General features: G+C 39.6%; 1 protein-coding gene across 8 annotated transcripts in view; it reads left to right on the top strand.

Annotated features, from left to right (window-relative positions):
• CIB2 (calcium and integrin binding family member 2) overlaps window positions 1-24064 on the top strand; it is a 45390-nt gene extending 21326 nt beyond the window's left edge. For 3 of the 8 annotated variants that reach the window (XM_057399862.1, XM_057399894.1, XM_057399879.1), the window contains 4 exons: window positions 9033-9144; window positions 18383-18530; window positions 18622-18817; window positions 22952-23343. In XM_057399862.1, coding sequence (XP_057255845.1) covers window positions 9033-9144; window positions 18383-18530; window positions 18622-18817; window positions 22952-22973 — 478 coding nt within the window. In that variant the 3' untranslated portion in view covers window positions 22974-23343. Of the gene's footprint in view, window positions 1-3475; window positions 3796-4174; window positions 4579-9032; window positions 9145-18382; window positions 18531-18621; window positions 18818-22951 lie in introns of those variants that run through there. The other 5 variants (XM_057399861.1, XM_057399856.1, XM_057399901.1 and 2 more) reach the window with 4 other exon arrangements.
• Window positions 24065-26785: the final 2721 nt, after the last annotated feature.

Here is a 26785-nt window from a genome sequence, read left to right as displayed (position 1 = left end):
ATTACTCAGTATTGTAAATCTGATTTTCTAGCAGACCAGCTTTTTCTCTAGGAATAAGGCTCCTCTGTCTGCCAGCCCATCTGTTTTTCTTTCTCCCTGCAGACTAGTGTGATTTGGCAAGTACCCAAGCACTCAGACACAGGTGTTCTTGAATGTGTGTCCTAGCCAAAGAGCTTGGAATGTAAATTCAAGTTGTGTAGCTTGAAACTAACAATGCAGCAAGACAACTGCTGCGGGAGCATGGCACTAAATCACCAAGTGGAGCACCAGCTTTGAACCATTCTGTAGAAGAAAACCAGTAATTCTGTGCCTTCTCTGCCTGTTTCTTGGCATGTTCTTGAGGGGTGAAAGGTGAGGTGCAGAGGAATCCTTCTAGCCAATTGAGCTACAATCTGGGTTTTAAATCAGAGACCTGCCTGCGAGTGAAGCTGAGGAGATAAGCAGTGGTTCCTTCCAAGTGTCTGGAAAGCCTTCCTTATAAGGGAGCAAATGCAGCAAACTGGGGGCGTGCTTGTCCCTGTGGAACAAGCTGATCTGCAGATGGAGGAAGGGTTAGAACCCAGCTCCTGTTTTTGTAACATCCAATCTTCCAGTCTGGGGCTCTTAAGCAGAAAGAGGAAATTCCAACTTTGTCAGCTTGGGAAAAAAAGAAGTGAGTACCAAGAGAATAAAGTCTGGGGGAGCTCTATACCATTGGGAATCTTCCTGAGTTTACTGCAACACTACATAGAGAAAGAACATATATTCTGAAGCTGCTCCTCATCTTCTTGTTAATTATGCTTCTAATATTGCTATGAACAAAGTTTCTGTATCCTCCTGTACCATCAAGCTTTCATTTTACTGTATTTTAGTCAGTTTGTACCTGTTTTGCTAGACTCAGGGGAGGATAAAATAATGCTCAGTGTTGATGTGTATGGAATCTGGAGTACTGGCAAGTCCAGAGGAGGCCATGAGGATGATAAGGGGCTCAAGCACCTCCCGTGTGAAGATTGGCTGTGAAAGTTGGAGCTGTTCAGCCTGGAGAAGAGAACATGGCAGAGAGACATTTTAGCAACCTTCCAATATCTGAAGGGGACTACAAGGATGCTGGAGAGCATTAGGGATTGTAGTGGTAGGGCAAGGGGTAACAGGTTCAAACTTAAACAGGGGAAGTTAAGGTTAGATATAAGGAAGAAATTCTTTACTGTCAGGGTGGTGAGGCACAGGAACAGGTTGCCCAGAGAAGTTGTGAATGCTCCATCCCTGGAGGTGTTCAAGGCCAGGTTGGACATGTGGGCAACATGGTTTAGCATATGGTGTCCCTGCCCATGGCAGGGGGTTGGAACTAGATCATCTTAAGGTCCTTTCAAACCAAACCACTCTGATAATAATCTTTTTTACTTCCTTTGAGGGTGACATTCAGAAGCCATCTGGACGTGGTCCTGGGCAGCCTGCTTTAGGTGCCCCTGCTTGGCACAGAGTTGGAGCAGATGGCTCTAAAGTCCCCTACAGCCTCATTCACTGTGTGGTTTTTATTTTTAATACTTAATCACCAGCAGTGGAGAGGCCTGGGAGCAGGATTTTCATGGTGCTTCAAGGAAGAAAAACCACTCCAACCTCGTTTTCTCTGGACTTACTATGCATCATGTAGTGAACAGCAGTTACATGCACAGAAAAGCAAAGCCTTCCTAAGTGCAACTAGATCTTTTAGAATAAATTTTTTATTATAAATGATCTGCCCCAAATAATTCTCATGCACAATTTCTCTTTAATTTTACTGCAGATGGTTCAGGAGGATTTTTACCTCGTATTGTCTGGAATGAATTTCTACTGCTGCATTGCAGAGATAAAAGAAGGCTTGTGATGTTAACTAAGAGCTGGCAGAGGGCTCATCTATCCACCTTTTCTCTTCCTTTTATGCTACCTTTTAACAACCTGATTTCTGTGTCCAGTTAATAACTTCAAGTGAAAACATAGAAGGCACAAGGCATGCCAGTAACAGAAACGTTAACAAGTGCCTTCACCTTTTAACACCTCCTGCTTGACTTTCCCACTATTCTTTGTTCTTTATCCTTTCATCAAAGGATGGCAATTTAGTGAGTTGTGATTCCAGTTTCCATCAGACTGGTGCCTTCAGATGTGGCACCAAGTTTCCTGTTATTTTTGTTTTAGGTTCGTATGGTAGACCCCTTTCCCTAATAAACTGTTCTAAACTCCTGCAGTCCTTGGAGGCAGGAATTCACTGAGAGAATGCTGCAGTAGACGTTTATGCCTTAGTTACTGTATGCGACCTTTAACTGTTGCCAAAGCAGTTTGTGAATGTATAGCATAAATGTGAGACTCTGCAAGTACGTTCCTTATGAGTTGCAGGCAGCCCCTAAGGCCTCTCCTTCCTCAGTTTCTCAGTCCCAGATTAAAGAACCTCCTTCTCTTGGAGCTATGGCAACTTCTTCACTGTGTGTGTCAGACTTATGGATATAAGTCTCTCTGGACCTGTTCCCCAGCTCTCCAATCACACATACGTCCATCTGCAATAATAGCACTATAGGACAAGAGAGCATGTGCACCTCAACAGTCTTTGCAGCATCAGTTGTAAATCAATTCCCATCAATGTCTTTGCATCAGCATGAGGTATTCTGTTCATTGGTCTGCGCTATCCCATCTTGAGATCTGTCCTTTTCCAGGGCTATGGATAGGCTTGTCAGTGCTCTTTCTTGATGGTCTCTGGAGTGGTGAATTCTTCTCTGCATATTACAAGAAGTCCTCCAGCTGTTCTGCTGAGCTCTGGCATCAGGACAAGAGCCTATAGCTTTGATAGTAGTGAATAACTGAAAGTGCAACTGAACAGCAACAAGAAAGTTTCTCTGGAGCTGCTGCTTCCCTAGATTATTCCATTCTGTACAGGCAGTCTCTGATCAGGTCATGCACAAGCCCTGTGTGGGACCGTTCATCAGCACTCATGGATTTCTTTCATTGTTCTAAGTAAGCCATTTTGCTGTTTATTTTCTGTGAATAGGCAGAGCAATCTAGAATTTACTCCTGGGGATGGTTTTGATTGTGATGTTGAAGTCTGAGTGGATTCCTGTTATTTAGGAGTAAATTGGGTATATATTGCTGAATAAAAATGTTTTCCCTTTACAACATAAATCAAATGATTGGTACTATGAAGGCAGGAGGGTTGGTGAGATGTTTCTTAGGTTCTAAAGGCCACTTTAAAGCCTCTCCTTATTTCTAATCAGCGAGCCATTACAAACTTTTATCTTTTGTTTTCAGCACTCCTTTAGTGAAGAGTTCTTATTACAAAGGCTGCCAGCTAGCTATAAAGTGTTGTCACTCCATTTAATGGTGGTGATTTATGTATGTCAAGCCAAGGAAGCCTGCTCTGTGTTTTAACCCATCCACTGGTGACCTTGGGTACAATCTGATTTCTCTCAAAGTGAAATAGCAAATTAAAACAAACCCTGCAGGGTGTAAGCTTAGAAATCTCTTTTTTCAGGTCTGCACAGGTGCAGCTGGAGGCTCTGTTATGAGGTTGGAGACATCCCAGACAAGTGTGTCCAGCAAATACCCTCACAGTGTCACCCTTGCTGACTTCAGGATGCTACACCCTTGAGAAGTGGGGACAGACTCTGACCCACCTTTTACCATGTAAAATACTCAAAGTGGGAGAATGCATGTTAGCATAAACAAGCAGTAAGCTGTCTGGAGGCAGTACTCTCTGTGCCTTGGTGGGGGTTTGTTCCAAACACAGCTTTTCTAGTTTTCATTGGCTGATGGGCAGCTGAAGAGATTTTAAACTTTCTGCTGCCTACAGGGGTAAGTCTTGTTCTGCCCTTACTGATTAGGTTAATTGAATACAAACAGTAAATCCCTATTTACTTGCACAGGCAATGCTGCAGTTGCAGCTGTGCAGTTACTTCAAGGAGATGACTGAAAACTTTTGTGTTTTCAAACACATCATTTTCCTGAAGCTCACTGCAGTTTCTGAAGTGTTAGTGCTTATTCAAGGGGGGTGGGAGGATGGGCTTGGAACTTCTGCAAGGGCAGTTTGAGTTCAGACTAGGTTAAAGTGATACAGAATCACAGCCTTAATCCTTGAATATAGTACATCAAGCTTAGTGGAGGGAAGACACTAGTCAACGCTGCCAGCTTTTCCTCTCCTTCTTCCATGCAGATACATAAGGCATCCTGGAAACAAAGAGTCCATCCAGGAAGGTGAAGATGCTTCTGCATGCATCCAGAAGAATTGTTTTGAAGCGATTATCACTCCATGATCTGTAATCACTACTGCAAAGACAGTGACGCTGGTTGCAGGGCCTGGCCTTCTGAGCATATGTAGTGGTCTGTATGTGATAATGGCAATCTTCCCAAATCTATGTGTTCTGATGACACTGCAAAACCCCTGACAAGACACAAATGTTTCTGTGACGAGCTCTGACAGCTAAAGCAGCTTTAGGTTATTTTCAGAGATGCTTCTTGAGTAAAAGGACAAAAAGCCTTTCCCTCTGTAGGTCATAACTGCTCTGATGTATTCAACTCACCCGAAGTGCCTTCTGCTTCTCTAAGAACAGGGGAAATATTACAGCCTTTACCACAGAGGTTGGTTTATTTTCTATTTATAGTTAGTAATTAATGTTATTGAGAGATGTGTCAGAGCAGATAGTAATATGTACAGTGCCAAACAGTGCAGCACTGGGGAGATGGTTACTGGGTCTGACTCACAGCATTGGTCATGGTACTTGGTCCAAGCATGGCAGTGGCATGACAAATTGATGTAGTGGTGTATTGCACAAAGGTAGGAGGATTGTGGGTGTAAATAACCCTCATGTCTGCATTGTGGTATAGAATAATCAGAAACGCATCCGGTTTACTTGTCAAAATGTAGGTCCTCACCTAGTGTAATGTGGGTTACTCCAGTAAACAGAAGCATTGCTGAAACTCATGCAAAAAGACATGTGGCTTTCACAGAATCCTTTAAGAGACTGAAGCAGCTCTGTCATTTCTTTAACCTGTTATCTGCAAAATCTGGCCACGCGAGACTGGCAATCCAGTTTGCCATAAACCAGTACATGGTGTCCCTGAAGAACTTGCCAGCATGAAGAGCTTTGAGTGGGAGAAGGTGTTACTACTTTTTGTTGTTCAGTCGGTTGGGGTTTTGCATTTGTTTTATTGTAAAGGCTAATGGAGCCTGTGCAACATATTGCATATTGGTTTGGAACCTAAGGTAGAGAAATCTTATGGCCTTTTTCACTGTGATGTTAGCTGATCATGCCATGTAATGAAGCTAGCACAAATAGAGTTGCAGGATCCTTGCAGATAAAAATGTGTGAAAGTCTTTTGTGCTGTAATTTAGTTTGCAGAAGTTGGGTCACAGCCACTTGCTACAGGCTCATTTGGATGCTTTAGTGTGAAATCCACTCAGGTGGAAAGCACTTATACCTGCAGATATCAAAGTGATTTGATGAATCAATGGAAGAGTTAGTGGGAGGAGAACAGAGTACCAGAGCTGTCCTCAAATCTGCAGTTAGTTATTTGCAGGTTTTTGTGTTCATGAGAAGCCTTCCAGGTATCCTAGCAGAGTCCTGCTGAGCCGTGTGCTGGAAAGCTGTTTGCTTACAGGAGTGCCTGGCAACTCCTTTCTGCTCCTCTTCAGAGACAAAAGAAAGACTTTACTTCAAAGGGATGGACTGGGAACATATTAACAGATTTCTGTGAAAATAGATCTTATGTGCATTATGGATGTTTCTGAATAAAATAGAGGTGTAGAAACTGGACGTACTAACATGTATAGGTAGGGATGTGTGTTATGGTAAAGATGTTTGGTGGGGGAGTCTTTTTCTTGCTTTGGCTGTTTTTCCCCACCTTGCATCCCTGGGCCATGCATTTTCCTTTCTGACTGCAAAAATTGAGTTCTGTCAGCAGATGTGGTGGTTAACTTGGTGTTTCTGGCTGTGACTCCTTGCAGAAAGGAAAGAGGAATTTGTTCCATTATAATCTGTGGCAGCAAGCTAAAGGAACTTGTTTATTCTGTGTCCTTTTGCAATGTTTTTAGCTAAAATCTAATCCCTTCTGAGGGATACTTTGAATTAATTTTTTGGGAGATGCCTTCTGAAATGAGTGTATTTACATTGTATGGAGGTGTGAATGTGCTAGGCTAGGATCATTTTTCTTGATGGAACTGCAAAAGCTCATTGTCTGAAGTAGTAGGAAAACCCAAGTAATTGTACTTATCCTGGTGCCATCAGATGGACCCACTACTGGTGCTCCACCACAGTAAGAGGAGTGCTTTTGCTGGCCTTATCTGGGAAGACAGAGTAGATGGACCTAGGGAGAACAGCAGTTCTAATGCAAAACCTAGCTGCTCTTCTAAGTGCCCTGCAATTAACATCACAAATCCTTCCAGCTGAAAAACTAGATTCTTCTTTCAGCTGCTGTAGAGTTTGGAATCATTTCAGTATAAATAGGTGATTTTCATTTCTGTGGACAAGATGGTCAATTCCGGGAGCAAGAAATAAATGAAGGGTTTACTTTGCACTGATATTGCATGTTGTAAAGGGACCAAACGTTTGTCCTGAGAAAAGGAATGTCAGTAAGTAGCTGGTAGAGCTGTGGCTGTGTCCTCTCTTTGATCGCTCTCCCTCTAAGCCTTCATCCTTGAAACAAGATTGTTGCTTCACAGCAGATAGTGCCTGGGACACAGCATTGCCACCTGTCACATGCCTTACGAGGGTATTCCTTATGTTAGAATAATGTTACTTGCTCTGTAGATACTTGTTTCAAAACTTCTTACTTAATTTGGTGAGCATCATAAGAAGCTTTAATACTTCTGTCAAAATAGTACTGAGTACTAGGTCTCTGTGGGTCACAGGGGTGACAGTCAAGTGCTGCTTTATGCACCCGTAATAAGTACTTCTTATTTGTCATTTTAGGATTCAGTTTCTATTGTAGCACTGTTATTCCCAGCACTAAAGGAACTTTAAATTCCCACTGTTGTGGGTGGGGTCTTTTTGTCAGTTAATAGGTTCTTGTGATATGCTTGTGTTTCAGTAACAGATACTTTCCCACTACATTCCCAGACTTCTGTCACATGTTCATTCCCAGTAGAAATTGACCAAGCAATATTTTTTGTTGCAGACGAGGTTTCTTGAGAGTTCTTTATTGAAAACTAAGAGAAATTCCATTCCTTGCATTTTAGATTAATAGAACAAGCTTAGTAAACTATGAAACATGGATAACTTTTTATTCCAATCCCATCTGTGTCTTCTGAAACACATTATGAATCATAGAATAGTTAGGGTTGGAAAGGACCTTAAGATCATCCAGTTCTAAGGGCAGGGACACCTCACACTAAACCATCTACCCAAGGCTCTGTCCAACCTGGCCTTGAACACCACCAGGGATGGAGCATTCACAGCTTCCCTGGACAACCCATTCCAGTGCCTCACCACCCTTACAGTAAAGAACTTCTTCCTTATATCCAATCTAAACTTCCCCTGTTTAATTTTGAACCCATTACCCCTTGTCCTATCACTGCAGTCCCTAATGAATAGTCCATCCCCAGCATCCCTATAGCCCCCCTACTCCTTTAAGATGCCAAATTCAGTGTCTGTATTCATAGTCCTGTTGGATGAGACAGACCAAATGCAGAGAAGTCTAATACTGGAAAAAGCAGTGAAGACAATCCTGGCAGTTAAAATAAGCAGACGTTGCTGGCTGGTGTGTTTTGAAATGGTGCCCACAATGGTCAAGCTGTTCCAATGATTAATGTGTTATTTTCATGAAGACCAGAACACCATTTCAGTGTTCTGGCTTTAAAAGGAAAATCTGTAGGTGGATATTTGATTTGAAAGGTTTGCTTTCCTTTAAGTGCTTTTAAGCTGGCTTTTTTCTGTTGTATTAGGGGCATCTTTGTAGCTGCTGTTTACAACAGAGAAATCAGTTGCTGGAGTGGGAAATGGCTATTGCATCTTGAATTACACAGTATTTATGAAATGTCAGGGTGAGCTGTGGTCAGCAGCTGAAATAGGCTTAGATCAGTGGATATTTAATTTCCTGTATGGCACGATATATTGTTGCACAGTATAAAGACATGAGTTTCCTAAGATCCAGACAAAACATGTTTCTGTGTTCCATTTCACGTGATGTGTGGCACATCATAATCATGCCCAAAGAGATGCTGAGAAAAGAGATGCTTGTGGATTATTTCCCCCTAGTTTTAGAAATTTATTGCCCTCGTTAATCTGAGATAGCTCAGTTTCATGTAGGACTGACTGAGGGGTTGCTGAAGGTAAAGCTGTAAAGGTGCAGGGGTTGATGAGATATTGCCTGCTGTATTACCAGTTTATGTTCTGCTGTTTCAAACATATTAGTCTTGATTTGCAGTTGATAATATACCTTGTTTTGTGACTTTTTTCATTATAACACAAAAAAAAGCTTTTAAATATATAGAAATAGCACATGTGACCTAATGAGAGACCAGAATACTCTGTGTTGGTACATAAGGCAGCAAAATGATTGCTTTCTGCCCTAAGCAGTTTGAGAATTACATGCAAGACAAAATTTTCACATATGATAAAAGTTACAGTTTATAGTACATTACATTTATGATTTCTAAGTTTTCTGTGAGCAGCAACTACCTAATCTTTCCTATTCTTCTTACACATATGGTATTTCATAGAGGAATGGCAGGTCATACCTTCATGCTGATTATATCACACTCAGCTGTGATCCTTGGATTATACTCACAGTGTTAGTACATTGGCCCAGGTCTACTTCTGTGCATGTGGCAATATGTACAATGCTTAAATACTATATACAGGGAGTGTGTGATACCACTTAGTTACGTACCTCAAGTTACACATGAACATTAGTAGCAGTTACATTAGATACTGCATCAAAGCCCTCTTTGTGTCAAAAAGATGGGAATTTGGTGGGCTCAGACTTGTCACTAAAAATAATGAGAGCTGCAAGACAGATCTGTGTCTGATTACTGTATGAATGGAATTGGTTACTTAAAATTGGTTATTGGCTGTTTTCTTTCTGCTTGTTTCCAGGTTGCATGGCCGATACCACGAAATGGCACCAAACGTTGTGCCTATGGACTATACAAAGGACCCAGATGTTAAACTACCTATGCAGCTTATAATAAACATGCCTGAGCTAAAGGTATCACTTCTGACTGCTTACAAACTGTATCTTTGTAGTTATGCAGCGTATCTGCCAGAGGTTTTACCGTGTGAGTTAGATATCCTGAAGCAATGTGGCATGCTGAGGTCTACCCTTTCCTGTTACTGTTCAATAGCAAAACCAACCACAGAAACCAGAAAATATTTAGGTGGATGTCTGTCTTGCAGAGGTAGTCAGGGTAGATGTTAAATGAGTAGGAAATATAAATCTAATGGTCTTTCCACTTTGCATATATTGATCCTTAGAAGCCAGTTGGATTTCTGTGTGAAAAGCTGGTTAGCAAGAAGAAGTTCTTATCTCGTTGTGTTGACAGGAAATTTACCAGATGATTTGTTATTATTTTGTCAGTTCCACAATTTAATGTGGTTTTAATGGGACAAATACAGATTTTTCTCATTTATTTTTTAAACAGTGCATTGAACTCTGGTTTTCTTTCATGGATGCCAATTATTTGAGAGCTTTAAAGTTTTATCATGTAGATACAACTGTTTGTTCACTGTTACACTTGCATGAAGTATTATTAAGCTTTTTAAGAGCCATGACATAAAAACCTTGAAACTGATGGCCTTCCACTTCATTTTAATGATTTAGAAATTCTTCCTTAATGTTGTAAGATATTGAATGGGGGGGGGGGGGGAGCACAGCCATAACCATTCAGATGTCTTATAAATGTTGAGCATAAGTTTTGTACAGCACAAAGGTTTGTATTGCTTTTCCTTATTATATAAATAAGGAAATTAGGCAACAGGCAAAACGACTAACACTTGTAAAAAATGCCCTGTGTTTTAGTTACCTCAAATTGAGTTCCATGTGGAGATAGCAACAAAGATTTAAAACTCGATTATCTAAGATTAGATTTAAGATGTAATTAGCTATCAAAACCAGTAGCCTGCAAGAAGCTGCTAGCACAAGCAGACCTAATGAGGCCCTCGGGCTGTATTCTGAAGTCTAGTGTTAAATGACTCAATGGAGCTAAAAGTTAGGAATTGGAATGCCCGATCTAAGTCCTCTTTGTATGACATCATGGGATCACGTTAAGACATCAGCAGGTGAATAGAGAACAGTCATGCACAACTTTTCACAAGGACAAGGAGGTATTCCATGAAATTATGTACAGCCAGCTGCCGTAGTGTGGATATATCGAGGAATTCATTGCCACAAAGCATTTTGGCAAAGACAGCATTAGTCTGCAAAAATTACTTAAGTGCTTTTTGGAGCAGAAAGCTACAGATTGCTTCTGGGGAGATGTACACAGTGATCCTTCTGATAGCAATCTCTAGATCTGCTGGATTTATTCTTAATGGCCAGTGAGATTCACTGAAGATGGTTTAATCAAAGGACTGCTTTTAGCTGTTACTTGGAACAGTCATTTGAAGCTTACCAGCTAGTACAAAAGGAAGAAGATGGTTCATCTTGAAATAGGAATATTTGCTTGGCTTACTGAAGTGCTCTTACGCTGGACGGGCAGCTGTATTCAAGATGCAAATCAGTATTGTATGGAATACAGTACATGGAAAAATTACTAATGGTCTTAACTATGTGAATATAAACTATGCAGCTTTTTCAGTAGCTGGGAGGATGAAATAGTATTGTCTAAATATGTGGGAGCATCTTGAAGTATTCTGATTGTTTTCAGCCATTTGTTATTTTTACTTATGCATAAATATTGAATTCCTCTCTTTGTGGTAAAATGTATCATCCCCAAGTAGTTGTGATTCATTCATCCATTACTGCAAGTGATTTCATCTCTCTGTCATGTCTGCAACTCATTCACCACTGTAGCATCTTAGGTGCTTCTACTGGCACTTCTGGAATAGACAATCAGTGTTCTTTAAGTTTTATGTTGTTATCTCTAGGATATTGATAGTGCAGTATGAAATTCTCTGTCTCTGTTACGTGACTTCAGAGTTGAGCTGCTGGGTTAGTGAGAGTTGCCTTGTGAAAAGTAAAGGCTGAGTTCAGTAAGGAAGGTGAGAAATGATAATCACACGCATTCTTTTTGGCTTCAGTGATACAGGATTCAGCACTTAAGGAACAGCTTATTCTGTGAAGACTTTAGACACAGAAGATAACTATATTTACAAGGAAGCCTGGTACTTCAGATGAGAGAAATGAGAAATTTTATACTGGGCTATGATTAGATTTTTAGATACAGGAGCATATCTTGCTACCTTAGCAATCTTAGGTGGCAATGATAATAGGCTTCCTTATAGATTTCCATATATGAGTGGATCATAAGCTATCTTCTTGCATGACATTAAGTCTTTGAGGCTTTCTGACCCTCCTTTAGCAGATGTCTCCAGTGTAATCTAACTTCATTTTATGAAAATAACAGGACAATACTCAATGTCAGATTTTATACTAAGTCTCTCCCAGGTCTCCTAAAGCTGTGGAAGAACCTTGGAGATATTGCTGTCAAACTACTCATTCTATTTCAGGAATTCTAGCAGTTCATAGAGAAAGTGCTTTCAACAGCTAGTGAGCTTGTTTCCAGTAAAACATCGGTTAGAGGAGGGTGGAGCTTCCTCTGTAACTCTTTCAAAACATTTGACACTAAAAGATATTAAAATGCCACCTAGAGTCTCTGTTATAAACAACAGCCAATCTGGTCATGGAGCATTTCATACCTGCCCAGGTGAGAGAGGACAGGAAGAGTCTTTCCCCTAGAGTTCATTTTCTAAGCTATCTAGGTAGTAACTTTAGCTCATATATATGAAGTAAAAAAATACATCTTTAACCTTTGCAACTTGACCAGAGCACTAAATAAATCGTTAAGGTGGGTTTTTTCTTTGGTATATTTTCATCAAGGTGAAGACAAAGCCAACATTTAAATCTTAAAATAGAACTAAATGAACTAAATGTCTATTGAATTCTAATAAAATTAGTGATAATTTCAATGCACCTGGCTTTTTTCATATACACATTACATTTCTAGATACTGGCAATGCTGAGCACAATACCACTGCACATTCTGACAAATGGATAGAATCAGTAATGCACTTTTCTAAATTAGATTATGCTACTCTAAAGAAAGATCTTTACCTCAGGCATTAATGTTTTGAGCCATGTTTTTTTTTATTTAAAAAGAATAATAAAAACCCCAGCTGATGCTCACTTATTTCAATTGGTGATGAATTATTCACCAGCTCATGATTCTTAAAAGTTGAAAGTCAGGACAAGAAATAAATAAATAAAGAAGGGGCAGATGCTTTAAGCTGATTAGATCTACCATTACACTGAAGTTACCAGAGCTAGTTTACTCCACCTGCTTCAGTGCAGTCTCCGTTCTGTAGTTTTGACAATCTTGGTTACACAGGTTACACAGCCTAATAAAATAAGGGCATATGGGCTCCTGCGAGATTGCAGCAATTAATACTGCAGAATTGTAGCAATGATGTGGGCTGTTCAGGATGAGACTGTGTAGAAAGCAAAAGCATCTTTATTTCAAAACAAAACTGATTTCACTCACATTATCCCATCATTTCCACAGGGCGAGATGCAGGAATGTAACCTGATGACAGAGATCACATATGAGTTGTATAAGTGGGTGGCCATCTTCTTTGTGACACATCCATCCCTAATTGTCTGAATCTTCAAATTGGTGTGTGGCCCATCTCTGGTTATTGTAGTGTAGAGCAATTCTTCTGTCAGGAGTTGGGCATAAGAGAACTTCTTGGAGGGGAAGCATTTTTGTTTCATTCACTTTACAGTCCGTTGCTTTCTTTTTTCGGCTCATGCAGTATCTTCATTGATCCTCACAGGCCTTGTCATTAGCTGCAGCAGTGAGTGAGGTAGTTCATAAATCCACACGCTACGGAAACAGGCTGACCACAGAAATCGGTCAGGAGAAAGAAAGGACACACAGGGAACAGTGAATTGATCACACATTTCAGAAGCAGTGTTAGCACCCTATTTTTGGTAAGTCTAAACATGAATGCATGCGAGTGGCTCTAAAATAAGATGAAAGCACTTCCTGCACTTTAAATAGGATGGAATTTTAGAAGTGAGTTCAATGGCTCCACAGTTTCCAAGCTTTCCATGTAAAGGCAATGACACTTGAGGGAGCAGGTTCATTCTTCCCAAGCCCCTGCCCCTGCTCTGGCTAGTCTTTTCTGGCAGCTCATCCCAACTTCCTCGTGTCTGCATCCAGTTAGTTATTTCTAGTACAGTTCTCATGTCCCCAGCATAAGAAAGACCTGGAACAGCTGGAACAAGTCCAAAAAGGGCCATGAGCATGATCAGGGGGCTGGAGCAACTCCCATACAAAGATAGGCTGAGAAAATTGGGGCTGTTCAGCATCGAGAAGAGAAGCTGCCTGGAGACCTCAGAGTAGCTTCCAGTGTCTGAAGGGGCCTACAGGGATGCTGGAGAGGGACTCTTCATCAGGGACTGTAGCAATAGGACAAGGGACAATGGGTTCAAACTTAAACAGGGGAGATTAGGTTAGGTATCAGGAAATTTTCTATCTAAGACTGCTTTGTGCAGTAACTATCTTTGCTAATGTCAGTGGGGTCTTATGTTTAAATACAAAAGAGAAAATAATCATCATGTTTCTGTAGACATAAAACTGAGACGTGTTTTGTAATGACTGTTCAGCATCTCTACCTCAGTTACCTTGATCTGTCTTACAACTTTATGTGCAACCTTTTATTTTCAAAGCACAGTCAGCTCGTGAAAATGGGATACAGTACTTTAATTTGTCAAGCTGCAAAATAGATGGGGCAAAAGCGCAGCTCAGTTCTTTCCTAGAGCCTGTGAGGGAAACTAGGAAAAAGGGGAAAGTAACAAGTGACTTGGTAATTTTTACCTGTAATTTTAGGAATAAACCCTATAATAATTTCTTAGAAAACTAATGACTATGTGTTGTTGTATGCGTTCTAAATATGTGTGTTGGGATAGGTGCTATGTGACGTTCAAAAATGTATGTCATGTGTTCTCACACAGTTATCTGAGTAGAGAAAGTGATGGCTAACAAGATGGATGGAACATTTAGGAGGATTATCCAAAGCCACTACAGCAGCATCCATCTGCAAAACAGCATAGTTTCAGCTGTAACAAAGTTCTTTATTGTTTCTGTCTCCCCTCTCATTTTTATTGTGAGAGGACAGAAGTAGCTTTTTAAAAAGACAAGGGTAAATTTCTAGTTTTAAAAGGATTCCTTTTTTAAACAATTAGTGCTTGAGGGAAAGCAATCTATGAAGGAACAGTATCGTTTTCTTCTTTACTCCCTTCCCCCATAGCTTTTCCTTTAAATATGATGGAACCCTAATCTGTGCTCTTTAGAGCAGAGGTAATGAAATTACAGAAAGGATGTGAAAAGTATCTGTGAAGGTAAGCTAATACTTTCCGTTGTGTAGGCTGCAGATATACTGCCTGAAGACACATAATATGAGAAAGTTAAAGGAATCAATATGGGAAAAGATTTTATTTTTCATTTAGGTTTTAGACCTAAGCATGCTTCTTAAATAACTCTTTGCCCAATAGATCTCTATTGAATTCCTTATTAGTTCATCCGTATTTTCAAGATCTCTCACATGCCAGATAGATGATTCATCTTATGCCACTGCAATATGCTTATTCAGTCAGGGAGCTCATGCCCAGCATTTCTAATGCAGAAAGTCCTGGGTTTGATACGCACTGCTGATAAGGCCATTTGCATCTGTGTACTCCCTGTTTGTTACCCAATACTGCCTCTAAGATGTCACTTTACAACTGTTACCATGGCACTTAGTTTGATGAGGTTTGTTCCAAAGAAAGCAATATATATTTTAGAAATAAAGATGACTTTTCTAATACATTTTCTCATTTCCTCTGATGGTTAGTAATCTCTAATATTAAATATTTAACAGACACACCATTTTCTTTCTGTCTTTTTAGGAAGAAAATATGCCTTTTTCATGTATTTCAGCCCAAATTAATCTTACATTGGGTTATTAATAAGAGGACAATTTGAAACAATAGAACCCACTGTTTTGCACTGTGTATCTGTATGCATATTCCCACCAAAACAGGCATACTTCTGAGCACTCAAGTCGTATACTTTAGCCTTAGCAATACTCACAGATGCACATCTGCTCTGCCTCCTCTACATATGGCTCACACGATGCGAGTGATCATTACGTATCCTTTTACAGCAACTTTCAGCCATCTTGGCTGATTCTGGAGTGTTGTTTTTCATTCTAAGACTATAGAGAGACATGACCCTGCTGCTTTTTTGAGCCTGTTGTTTTTTCATTTTCAGGAATCCCTCTTTTCTATTCTATTTAATGTCTGAGATTTTTTTTTTTGTCCTGGTTTTGTCTATCTGAACTGTGAGCTCAGCCTTACGTACTCAGCTCGGAGCACAGTGAGCTTACTACTGTCGTACCCTTTGAAATCCATAAACATGCTCCCTGTTGTGGAATTTCTTCTGTAATGGAACCCTGAAGGAGAATTTGAATTTAGTATTGACTGCTTTAATGGGCTGTCATTTGATCTTATGGCTTTGTGGTCCCTACTTCACCTATCTGTTAGAGCAGCCTTATTCCTGGCCATTGTCTCTGCCAGAAAGACTGGAGAGATCTTGGCTTTTAGTAGTGAATTTTGAATCTTAGAATCATTTAGGTTGGAAAAGACCTTTTAAGATTGTAGAATCTAACCATTAACACAGCACTGCCAAGTTTACCACTAAACCTTGTCTGTAAGTGCTGCATCTACGTGTCTTAAATACTTCCAGGGATGGTGACTTGGCCACTGCCCTGAGCAGCCTGTTCAGTGCTTAACAACCCTTCCAGTGAAGAAATTTCTCCCAACATCCAATCTAAACCTCTCCTGGTGCAGCTTGAGGCTATTTCCTCTTGTCCTATCACTTATTACTTGAGAGAAGAGACTTGACACTCACCTTGACCTATTTCTCCTTTCAGGTAGTTGTAGAGAGCAATAACATCCCTCCTGAGCCTTCTTTTCTCCAGGCTGAACAAACTCGGTTCCTTCAGCCCAGTTCACTTTACCAGCTCCATTGCCCTTTTCTGGACCTGCTCCAGCACCTGGATGTCTTTTTTCTGCTAAGGGGCACAGAACTGAACACAGTACTCAAATCCTGACTGTCTTAGGGAATTATGTTCCCAATGTCTGTTTCTCAGATCTCACCCATCCTCAGAAGACGGACACACACACTTAAGCGGCTTGTCATTAGATGCGTATTTGCCTTTTTGGCAGACTCCAGTTGGAGTCTTTTGGCACACCTTCCATTTCTCTTAGAATTAAGCTTTTGTATGTTATGCTTGTCTTTTAACAAGAGTCCTTAAAAATCTTTCATTATTTGAGGCTAAAACAAAATATATCTTAAATGTTATCTCTGTGTAGGTGACAGATTTCATTATGCCTCCAAGTTTCTGCTTGATTCAGTTGAACACCTTTATCTTCAGCTCTTGTTGTAAGCTGCTGCACACCATTTAACAGTTGTTGAATTTCACTTCAGAGGCAGCTGCATATTAGTGCTAAGTAGCCCAATTCTTGTGAGGTACTTTGTGTTCCTTTAAGGTGAAGGATACTAGATAAATATAAAAACATCAGTCTGTTCAAGTACCTTTGCTTTGGACATGCTGCTTGTATTTTTTTTAGTCTCCACAGATATGCAGAAAATGTTTTCTATAGATGCATCTATTCTGCATGTGAATTATCAAGGAAGACTTGAAGTAAAGTGAAAAATAATATTTTCTGGTCATTTACCTCAAATAGAGCTGTTTTATGAAATTTCCTTGAAAGTAATTGGATGATTTCTGAATGCCTGTTAGCTAAACTTATATGAAAACCAGAAATTAAATGGATAAACAATCGAGCTCTGAGCTTTCACAATACTGCTTCTTCCAAAGCCCAATAAAATGGTGCATGCATATTAAAAACAATGAACATGATATGGCACCACCAAAGCTGCTTACATTTATAGGACATCAATATGTTAGTGTCTTTGCTTCAGATACGAGCTGTAGAACAGCTTTGATGAGGTGCTGCTCACAGCCGAAATGATGTTTGTGCAGTTTGTTCATTTTCAGCTAAATTCATAGAATCCTAGAATGGTTTGCATTGGAAAGGACCTTAAGATCATCCAGTTTCAACCCCCTGCCATGGGTAGGGACACCTCACACTAGACCATGTTGCCCAAGGCCCTGTCCAACCTGGCCTTGAACACTGCCAGGGATGGAGCATTTACCACTTCTTTGGGCAACTTGTGCCAGTGCTTCACCACCCTCACAGTAAAGAATTGAATAGATTTCCCCAGTTTTATAGACGTAGCTATAAATTCATTTTGGGTTTTCTCATAATTGTGAGAAGGATGTCTTGTTACTGTAAGAACATTGGGTTGGGACTTCAGCATAATAAAGCAACTTATGCTTGCTTGTGTGTTTATGGTTTTAGAATATTGTCTTATTCAGGATAGGTTCGACACCAACTTGGCTGATAGAGTGCTAGAAAGACATCCTAGTATCAACTCCTGCAGAAATGAAATTTCATTTAAAACTCTGGAGTCTGTGGTCAGTTCAACCAGAGGTAGGATATTGATGTGTATCAGAGTGAAAATGGAAGACTTGAATATTCTACTGTGTTGTGACTCCACATCCTTAACAAACAGGTTTGGTTTGGCTTGGCTTCTGGTTGGTTGATGGTGCCACATCAGTCAGGTGTGGAATGCAGATATTTGGTTTCTAAAGTGGTTTCATAAATAATATTTGTTCCTACAGCCTTAGGTCAGGTGGCATAAAGACCCCATTCTGTTTGACTGGCTTTCCACCTTGTCTCCCCATTTCCTTCCCCTCCTTTCATGCCCTGTTCATATGTGCTATCTTCTTAATGTAGGAGCTGTAACTCTCCTGACCATGGCAGTCTTACACCCTGTCAGGAACCTGCTATATGCAAATGATCTTCACCCTCTTAGTATCTTTACCCTTACAGTTACAGAGCATGCATTCCACACAGGGAAAATGAGGTGAGCATCAGTTTAGAGAGAATGAATAGCAAGAGAGCTGAGAAAGCCTGGGTAAGCAGTGGTACTGTGCAGCAGCATCTTCTGCTGACAATTTCTGCAAGAGCGTAACAGTAGACATTTTTAGATGGATTTTGGAAGGAAAATGAAGTTTTCTTCAAAGAGCCAACCATGGAGTGAAATACTCATTAACAGGGGACCTGTGGGGTTTTGACCTTCCAAATACTAAACCCAAAACATATCTGTCTCTCACAGGAGAATCCCTTCAGGGAAAGGATTGTGGAATCTTTCTCAGAAGATGGAGAGGGGAGCCTCAGCTTCAATGACTTTGTGGATATGTTCTCTGTGCTCAGTGAAATGGCTCCCAGAGAGCTTAAAGCAATCTATGCCTTCAAGATCTATGGTACTGTATTGGGATGCTTTTGTGTGCCTTCTTCTTTTGAAGTCAATTACTATGAGAGTTGCTGGTGATCTTTGATTCTTTTATTGTTTAGACTTTAACACAGACAACTTCATTTGTAAATCAGACTTGGAAAAAACCCTCAATAAGCTGACCCGAGAAGAGCTAACAGCAGAAGAAATCACTCTGGTTTGTGAGAAAGTGATAGAAGAAGCTGACATGGATGGTGATGGGAAACTGGGATTTGCAGACTTTGAAAACATGATTTCCAAAGCACCAGACTTCCTCAGGTATTGTAAGGAAAGGACAGTCTCTTGCATGTTATCAGGTACTTTTTAAAGTTAACACTGTGTAATACAAGAAATATAAGAAATGCCAGACATAAGTAGTTCACTAAAGAGCTGACTAGAGGATGACTTCTTACCCTAAGTTTACTTTTCGAGAGCACATTCCAGATCTCTCCTAACTTGAGGACTAACAGCTTACCATCTTTGGTTTTTGTTTTCTTTTTTTGTTTGTGTTATTTTGAACAAAGCTCAAATTCATATTGTTCTCAAGCCTTTAGCAAGGATCCAGGCTACCTGAATAGGTATGTGTGTAAATACTGTATGCACGTTCCAAATATACATGGTAACACATTGATCTTTTGTGCTGAGAAGATGAGAGCTAGAGGACATTACAGTGGTACAGTTGATGCTGGTAGCAGAAAATCAGTTGAACTGATGCGTTACTGCAGTAATTCCATCTCCACTGTTAACCAGGTTTGGGGTTTTTTTTTGTTTGTTTCTAACTGATATTTTTTTTATTGTTGTTGCTGAGTTTCTCCCTAATAATCTGCAGATAAATCCCTGCTGTCTTAAGAAGGTTTTTCTTGCATGCTTCATATTTAAAGAGACTTTTTGAAAAGGACAGTAACTTGATATTTTTACACCTTAATAAAACATCCTACATAAACTTACAGTTAAGCCTATAGAAATATAGGGATAGACTTTCTTTAAGAAATTATAGTGAACCAGCCAGTAAAATAATGTACTCCCAGACTGGAAGGAGTTCATATTTGAATCTTAAATCCACCCGCAGAGCAGGCTGAAGCTAAAATCTAGGTCTAAATTTCTCCCCAAAATTAAATGATCTGGGTTAACTGTGGCTAATAGTAAATGCTTGATAACCTGAACAAGTTTTTTTCTGTAATCTTTGCTCATAGACACTGTTGTGAAGTTGACAGTGTTGCTGTATGTCTGGTGATGATGATAACACCTAAATTCTAACATCTGGGAAGATGAATAATGCAACAACTGTCTGCAAGTTTTAAGTGTCCTGCAGAACACAGAGCAGTTTATTTCTTTCATTAATGAAATTTCTGAGGACAGACATTATAACAAGATGATTAAAATGATTCTACAATAGAGCATGAGGACATGATTCTTGTGAACCCTCAGAAACATCAGCACCTCAAGAAGATATGCCACAAAGTTAATGTGGATGCATTTTATACATTAGAAACATGTCAGGTATTCCTTGACTAATCAAGTGTAACAACAGAAGCTCTTTTAGAACAAGATACATATTGTCATTATGGTGAGGCTCAGCTGAGTAGATATTCTCATATTTTATTTACATGTATTTCCACCTAAGAAAATCTCTTCTTTATACTGTTATCCGTATTAGAAACTGCTGGGGTCAGGTAGATTCCTTTAATCAATCAGATCTCGTATAGAACAGACATCAAATGTGAAGAATGGAAGGCAGATCTGAAGACTCAGCAAAAGCTGTAGCTTCAGAAGTTTCCTGTGCCATGACTGACTTCACTGCTGTGTTGTAGAGGCTTGCAAACTGCTGACTGAGAATTCCAAGCTGAGGATGCTGTGCAATCCAGTAATTTCCTGAGAAAGTGGAGGGGCATTTGCTGCTGTAGTCACTGGACTGACTGTCATAATTATTTTTGTTTTCCAAGTTTGTGATGTTCTGGGAGGCTGAGGAGATGAGTGGAAAGACCTGAGTGGTGGGTACTCAGCAGTGCAAGAAGATGAGTAAAAAGAGGGATGAAGTGACAAATATGCTTTGCCATTGCTTGAGCAGGTGATCTCTGCTCTGTTATAAGGGACCCGTGCTTCCCTGACTTCTGACAAACATTGAGAACTTTTATCCTATGAACTATCCAACTGTAAAATCTCATCATCATTAATATGAGAGAGGAAATTACTGAGGAGTACCTTGTTTTACTTTGTTTGTGGAAAACCTTCGAAGGCCAGACTCCCATAACAATATGCACTGTATTTTTTGAAGCCCTTTTTCACATAGCTCAGTATGTTGTTTAGGTTTGATTAAGCTGTCATCCTCTCATGCATACTTAATAGATACAGTTGGCATTAATTTTGGCACCATGGTGCAGGCTTTGACCTGATGCAAGCTAAAGTTCATCCACTGTACATCGACTGATTTTCCTTATCATTTATTTCTCAAGCCTTTACTTAATGACCCTGTGTAAGTTTAATCTCCTGCAGACAGCCTTTGCAAGCTCTGTACTGCTGTCAAGCAAACGAAGCTGCAGTACAAGGCTGCTGCTTGATTTGCACTGCTGTGGTTGAGGAATTTTTTTAAGCCCAGAAGAAAACACTGCTGATGGTTGGCCAGGGAAGAAGATATATGCATTTTTGGCTGCTATCCCAGAAGCTTGAGCAAGCTGTAAATGATAATGTCAGTTGTTAGTTCAGAAAATTTGATCCCAGTAGGCTTATTTCACTCAAATTTGCTGTCATTAAGAAGCCAGTTGTAGTTTAATGGCAGTATTAGAAGTCTGAACTGGCACTAGCTGAGTGTTCTGTTCTACAAGACTGGTTACGTTTTCCACAGGAAATTGTTTTATAAATCATCCTGTAAGTTTAAGCTTATTTGAATGCCTGAAGGTGAAACATACTATAACAATTGGAAATGGAGTCTGAGCAGAATATGGCATTAGTAACACCTGGCAGCTGCCAGAACTAGACAGAGAAACAACAAGGCGTTACTGGAAATGCAGCTTTTCTGAAACCTTACTGGGCCTTCACCCATACAACAGTGGATGCCCTGACTCAAGTCCTACCTGAAGCTTAAGTAGCAGAAGTTCTCTTATGAGAAATGTATATGTCATAAGACCTGTCCGAACATGAAGATTATCTAGTTCTCAAGGACTAAAATTAGAGATAGTGACAAATGGGCACGAGATGTTTAGTGAGAAAGCAGAGGAAGGGAATAGTTTTTGTCAGTGTTTTTCACAGAATATTTTAGCTGCTTCTTAGTAAAAAGCTTAATCTCCAAAATGATACAAGACATTTCTAATAGAGATTCCCACTGAAGTGGTTTTGGCTTGATTTTTGTTTTTACGGAGTCGTGACTAAGATGTTTTTACATCCAATGCTGTGAACTTTTTAGCTCCTAGATACTGCCTGTGTGGGACTTAACTTTTCAACCAGCTGGATTAATGTGGGGCTCTGGACATTGCCTGAGTTGTGAACAAGATGTTTGTCTTTCTGTTTTTCTAAAACGCTAGTGCTGGTATCTTTCACAGTACAAAGTGTGCCAGACTGCTGTACATCTTATCTTTCAGTGTCACCCAGACTGAAGACATTCCTACAATACAAAGTTCCTTGGTACCACTGTGAATATAAAATTTTGTATCCTCTGAATACATACAGGGCTTCGTTCAGTGAATTCCTGACTCGCATCAAATAGCTGTGACTAAGTTAGAGCATTTTTTTTTTTTTTGTAAAATGAAATCCAAAACCTGTCTATCCAGAACTTTTCAACCTCCCAAATACTCTAAACCTTGATAGTTTTCTTTCAGTATAGGCATCAAAATGGTAGAATTTACATATAAAAATACATAGTAATCCCTTCTTATTTCAGTGAAGAAAGAAGCCTATGGTTTATACTGTTGTGGCATTGAACAGAGATTACTACGTAAAGAAAGTGAGCTTTCAGTGTGCCCTCTTTAAATTGCCTTTTACTGTCCTGCTAAGATGCTCAGGAGTTCTTGTGAAAACTGATGGCAGTAGTAAGGCATGCTGCTTGCCTATCTGAGAGTGCAAATAGAAGATAAAATCAGGATCTCTTGGTCCTAGCAAGAGAAACAACAAATTTATCTACCTAATTTAACTTGCTTAGGAACCCAAATGCTGTACTATAGCAAAAGTACCACTGGGAAACATTTATTATCCAATAAATAGGTCAACTTACACTTGATTTACTCCAGTGCTGAACTTGCCTCCCTGAGCTCACATTTTCAGAAGGTGGAGTTTTCTCCCAGGATGCTTAAATCTTTCTGAGAGCATGAGAGAAGAGATTCAGATATATTACACAGCACCTTCCTTTTTGTACTTGAAGGAAAATGTTGTGCATAATGATAGGTGTGTTTCTATCTCTTAATCTTTTTCTTTCCTTTGCAGTACTTTCCACATAAGAATCTGATGATGTTTCTGTGACCAGTGTTGTCAGAAATGACTTGCCAGTCCAGCCTTTCTGAATCTCAGGCACTCTGGGGGCTTTTGTCCTCTAATTATGGCTTCTTAGAACTCAGCAGAAGGTACTGAAATCATTCTGGTCCTCGAAGAGACAGAAGCATCATGTGATCCACAGGATAGTTGGAACAGTCACATTTTTATCTTCACTGCTGGCCAAGCGCTGTGGAAAGGATGGTTGGTTGTTGGGTTGTGGGTTGTCTCTTTTTTTTTCCCGTCTTTTTTTAAACAGGCAGATTCAGAATATTGTTAAAGGTGTTTCCACATACTTTTTATATTTATGAATATTTAATACTGCTCTGAAAAGTGCAAAAAATAAAGACAGAAAGATTAGCTTTGATGACTTTTCCAAAAGTATTTGAAAGAAAGCAAGGGCCTTAAGTAATGAGATGCCTCTATCACTGTGTTGTACAGCTGGGGATTTTGCATGGAAATTCCCTTAGGTAAAAGAACTGCAGTCAAGATGAAGCTCCCAGTGTTGAAGACAACCACATCCCAGGTTTGCCTTTCAGTCCCTGAAATGGCAGTAGCTGGGTTTGGTGCTTACCTTCAACTGATATTTTATGGATTGTCATGTCCTTATGAAACTTGAAATATTTGCCTTTTGTATATGGTAACTGTATACACAATTCCTTTCTTCCCAAGGTAAATGTTAAAACTGTGTCCTTATTCTCAAGTGGGGTCCTGTGTTTTACTCATTCTATGGGCTAATAATGTAGAATGGAAAAATCTGATCATCTGTAACTTATGAAGAAGTTGAAGAAGCACAGAACAACTACTAAGGACATGAAAAGACATTTTCTTTCTAAACCAGCTATGCAATCTTTCCCATGAAATGCATGAATGCAGCTCTGTATTTCTCTTCCCTCTCCAGCTGGAAATCAGCTAGATTGTTCTTTCATTGTGTTAGTTCCAGTATTGGTTAGGTACTGGGGCCTGAAGACAATCATATGTATATTACTGTTCTAACAGTCAATAGAAGGGCTCTGTCACTTACACGGCTTCTGTATCAAAGTCATCACAATTAAATCTTTTGATGCATTCTATCATGCTTTGGGAATTCTTGGGCTAAGCACATACTAATTTCCTTTCTGGTCGTTATTCCAATTACTATCAAATTGATTCTTTCTAAGGAGCAGATTAAGTTAGATGCATTGGTTGGTTCAAACAATTTGCAAGACATTGGTATTAAGAGAGATTATGCTAAAAATTACTTCCTATTCCTCAAAATACCAACCTAATGGTTTTTTATTCCTTTCAAGACAGGCGTTTAATCCTGAAGGCCTCATCAGATGTGTTTTTCTGACACAATTATTATGTATTGTGAAATACCAGGTTGCAGGATTATGGATCAGATGATTCAGACAAGAAGGATCCAATGCAGATGGCATAGATCACTTCCTTTTAACATTGGGGTTCTCTTTCTATGTTTTAGAACTTCCATTAGCTAAAATTCTTTCCTTCCTCACACTGTGTTGTTCCACGATTAGATCCTCCTCTTCACTTAAAGGAAGACCTCAGTTGCCTTGGAACTGCTCAGTGTATTTTTTCCCCTATGTCCTCCCTCACCTGAAAGTCACTCACTGAAGAGACACTTGGGCTTGCAGTCAGGTATTTAACCCTTGAGTCATCCTACTGAGCTAAGAAACAAAGAGAGAAAGAAATCGGGGGCACCCTGTGAAGGAATATTCCTGTCCATAGTTAAGGGAGAATTCTTGCAGAATACTGCAGATACAAATTATGCAATTGTCTTAACTTCCTTTTAATTTTTTGACTGATGTTCACCTCCTGTAACAAAAACCCCATCAACATTATATGTTCCTGGACTTTGAGAGAGAGATGTACTCCAAATGCTTCTGGAGCAAAAGAATCCCATCCAGCAGTAGGTAAGTTGTTACATCACTTGGTAGCAAAGGTAAGGGATACATTTCTAAACAAGCTTTGTCTTTGTGGTTTCTTAGTTGTCTGTAGTTGGATGTATTAGGACTGAAGCTTTTGTTATAGCAAGAGTGTTGAGTGAATTAGAAGTGCAGCATGACCGATTCACTAACTAGCAAAGGAACTATCAGGCTGTTGAGAAAGAAACTGAAACAGCAAGAGATTTAAAACAATTTTGGATGTGGCCTAAAAGAGGATACAGATTTTGTACTGCAGAAAAGGTTTTGAATATGAATGGATATTTCTGTATCTGCCTTCAAAAATAGACAAAGTATTACCTAAAACCTCTTTTAAAATAGCTAAGAGTGTGTGTGTGTTATCTCCAACTTACATATATTTGAAGCAATTTAGGGACAAAAATGAGCTGGTGAAAGTGAAAGAAACAAAAAGTCAAAAAGCAAGTAACAACTATGTTATTTATTAATGCAGTTTAGCTTATCATTGTTTTAAAGGAATACCATAAGCTGAGACTTATAACAGCCTGCAGTCTGAAACCTGATCTTCATTACTTCTGTATTAATCTGCAGTAACTCTGCTGAGTTTGGTGGAATTAACTCATATTTCTGTAATTGGATCTGCATTGAGGAAAGCAGTTGGGTTTTTGCTGCAGTTTTTTGTGCTCTCTCATGCCCTTTTAATGTAATCTTAAAATGCTGAATGCTCTTTTGTTAGTCAATAACCACCTGGTCCTCTTTGCCAGCAGTCTCAGGGTGGGAATCTCTTGCAGTTTCTCCAGATCATATAGAAACAGTCTCCTTTCTTTTTCCCCTAGGGCTTATTTTTGTCTCCGTGTACATGTTAGAGACACTTCTGATCCAGCATCACAAGGTGGCACCATAACATCGAATCAGGCCGTGACTTCGTTTCACTGTTTTAACTTCCCTGAGCTATGGGGGTACTGCATAGGATCTGTGATGCCACAAACAAAAAGAGGAAAACTTGGTGAATTACTGATTTTAGAACTGCAAATAATTACATAGAAAGTTTCATATTTGATCAGATTCATGAAGTTAAATCTCACAAGGGGCAAAACTAACTTTAGAAATGAGACATGAAAACTGACGGATTTTATAGAATAATTTGTGTACACAAGAATTTTTTTTTCCTTGATGCACAGCCCAGTTGGATTGGGACCAGTATAATGACAATATGCATTTATAGTGTTTTCAGCTGTGTCAAATGCTGATACTGTCATTTTCCATAGTTTCTCCATCCCTGGTGGTGTTCAAGGCTAGGTTGGACAGAGCCCTGAGTGACATGGTTTAGTGTGAGGTGTCCCTGCCCATGGCAGGGGGGTTGGAACTGGATGATCTTAAGGTCCTTTCCAACCCTAGCTCTTCTAAGATTCTATGATTCTATTCGGTTTTATGTGATGTCGGTCTCAGTAATATCTGGTATTGATCAGAATAATGGTGGTCGGGGGTTTTCCCCTTTTCATGAGTTAATGTTTTTAATTCCATCTATTCAATTTTGCTGTCTTTCAGTATCATTGGATATTTTTTTGCTGTTTTTCCCTTACGTAATAGTAGTGCCTCATAGTGTTTTGTTTGTAAAAGTCACTATTTCACATCGTCTGTCATGTGTTCTCTAGAAATCTGGCGGCTGCAGCTGCTCCAGATAATAGCAAATGTTGGTTTATAGAAAGTTTTATTGTCTGTCTTACCTTTTATAAGTTATGCTGGCTTGTTGCCTATAGAACAGTGACAAACACTAAGTTGAAGTCTTTATAGGTGGTCTGCGGTATTTAAATCTTTTTCTTGGTATGAGAAAACATCAGAATGGATTAATTCAACTTTGATCATTTTAGATGCGCTGAAGTTTCTC

This window comes from Pezoporus wallicus, unplaced genomic scaffold (genome assembly GCF_028554395.1).
Source record: "Pezoporus wallicus isolate ANWC-B61680 ecotype Strahan unplaced genomic scaffold, APGP_CSIRO_Pwel_v1 contig_3952, whole genome shotgun sequence".
NCBI lineage: Eukaryota > Metazoa > Chordata > Aves > Psittaciformes > Psittacidae > Pezoporus > Pezoporus wallicus.
Note: the sequence above shows the minus strand (reverse complement) of the source record. Positions and strands in the feature narration are given on the sequence as shown.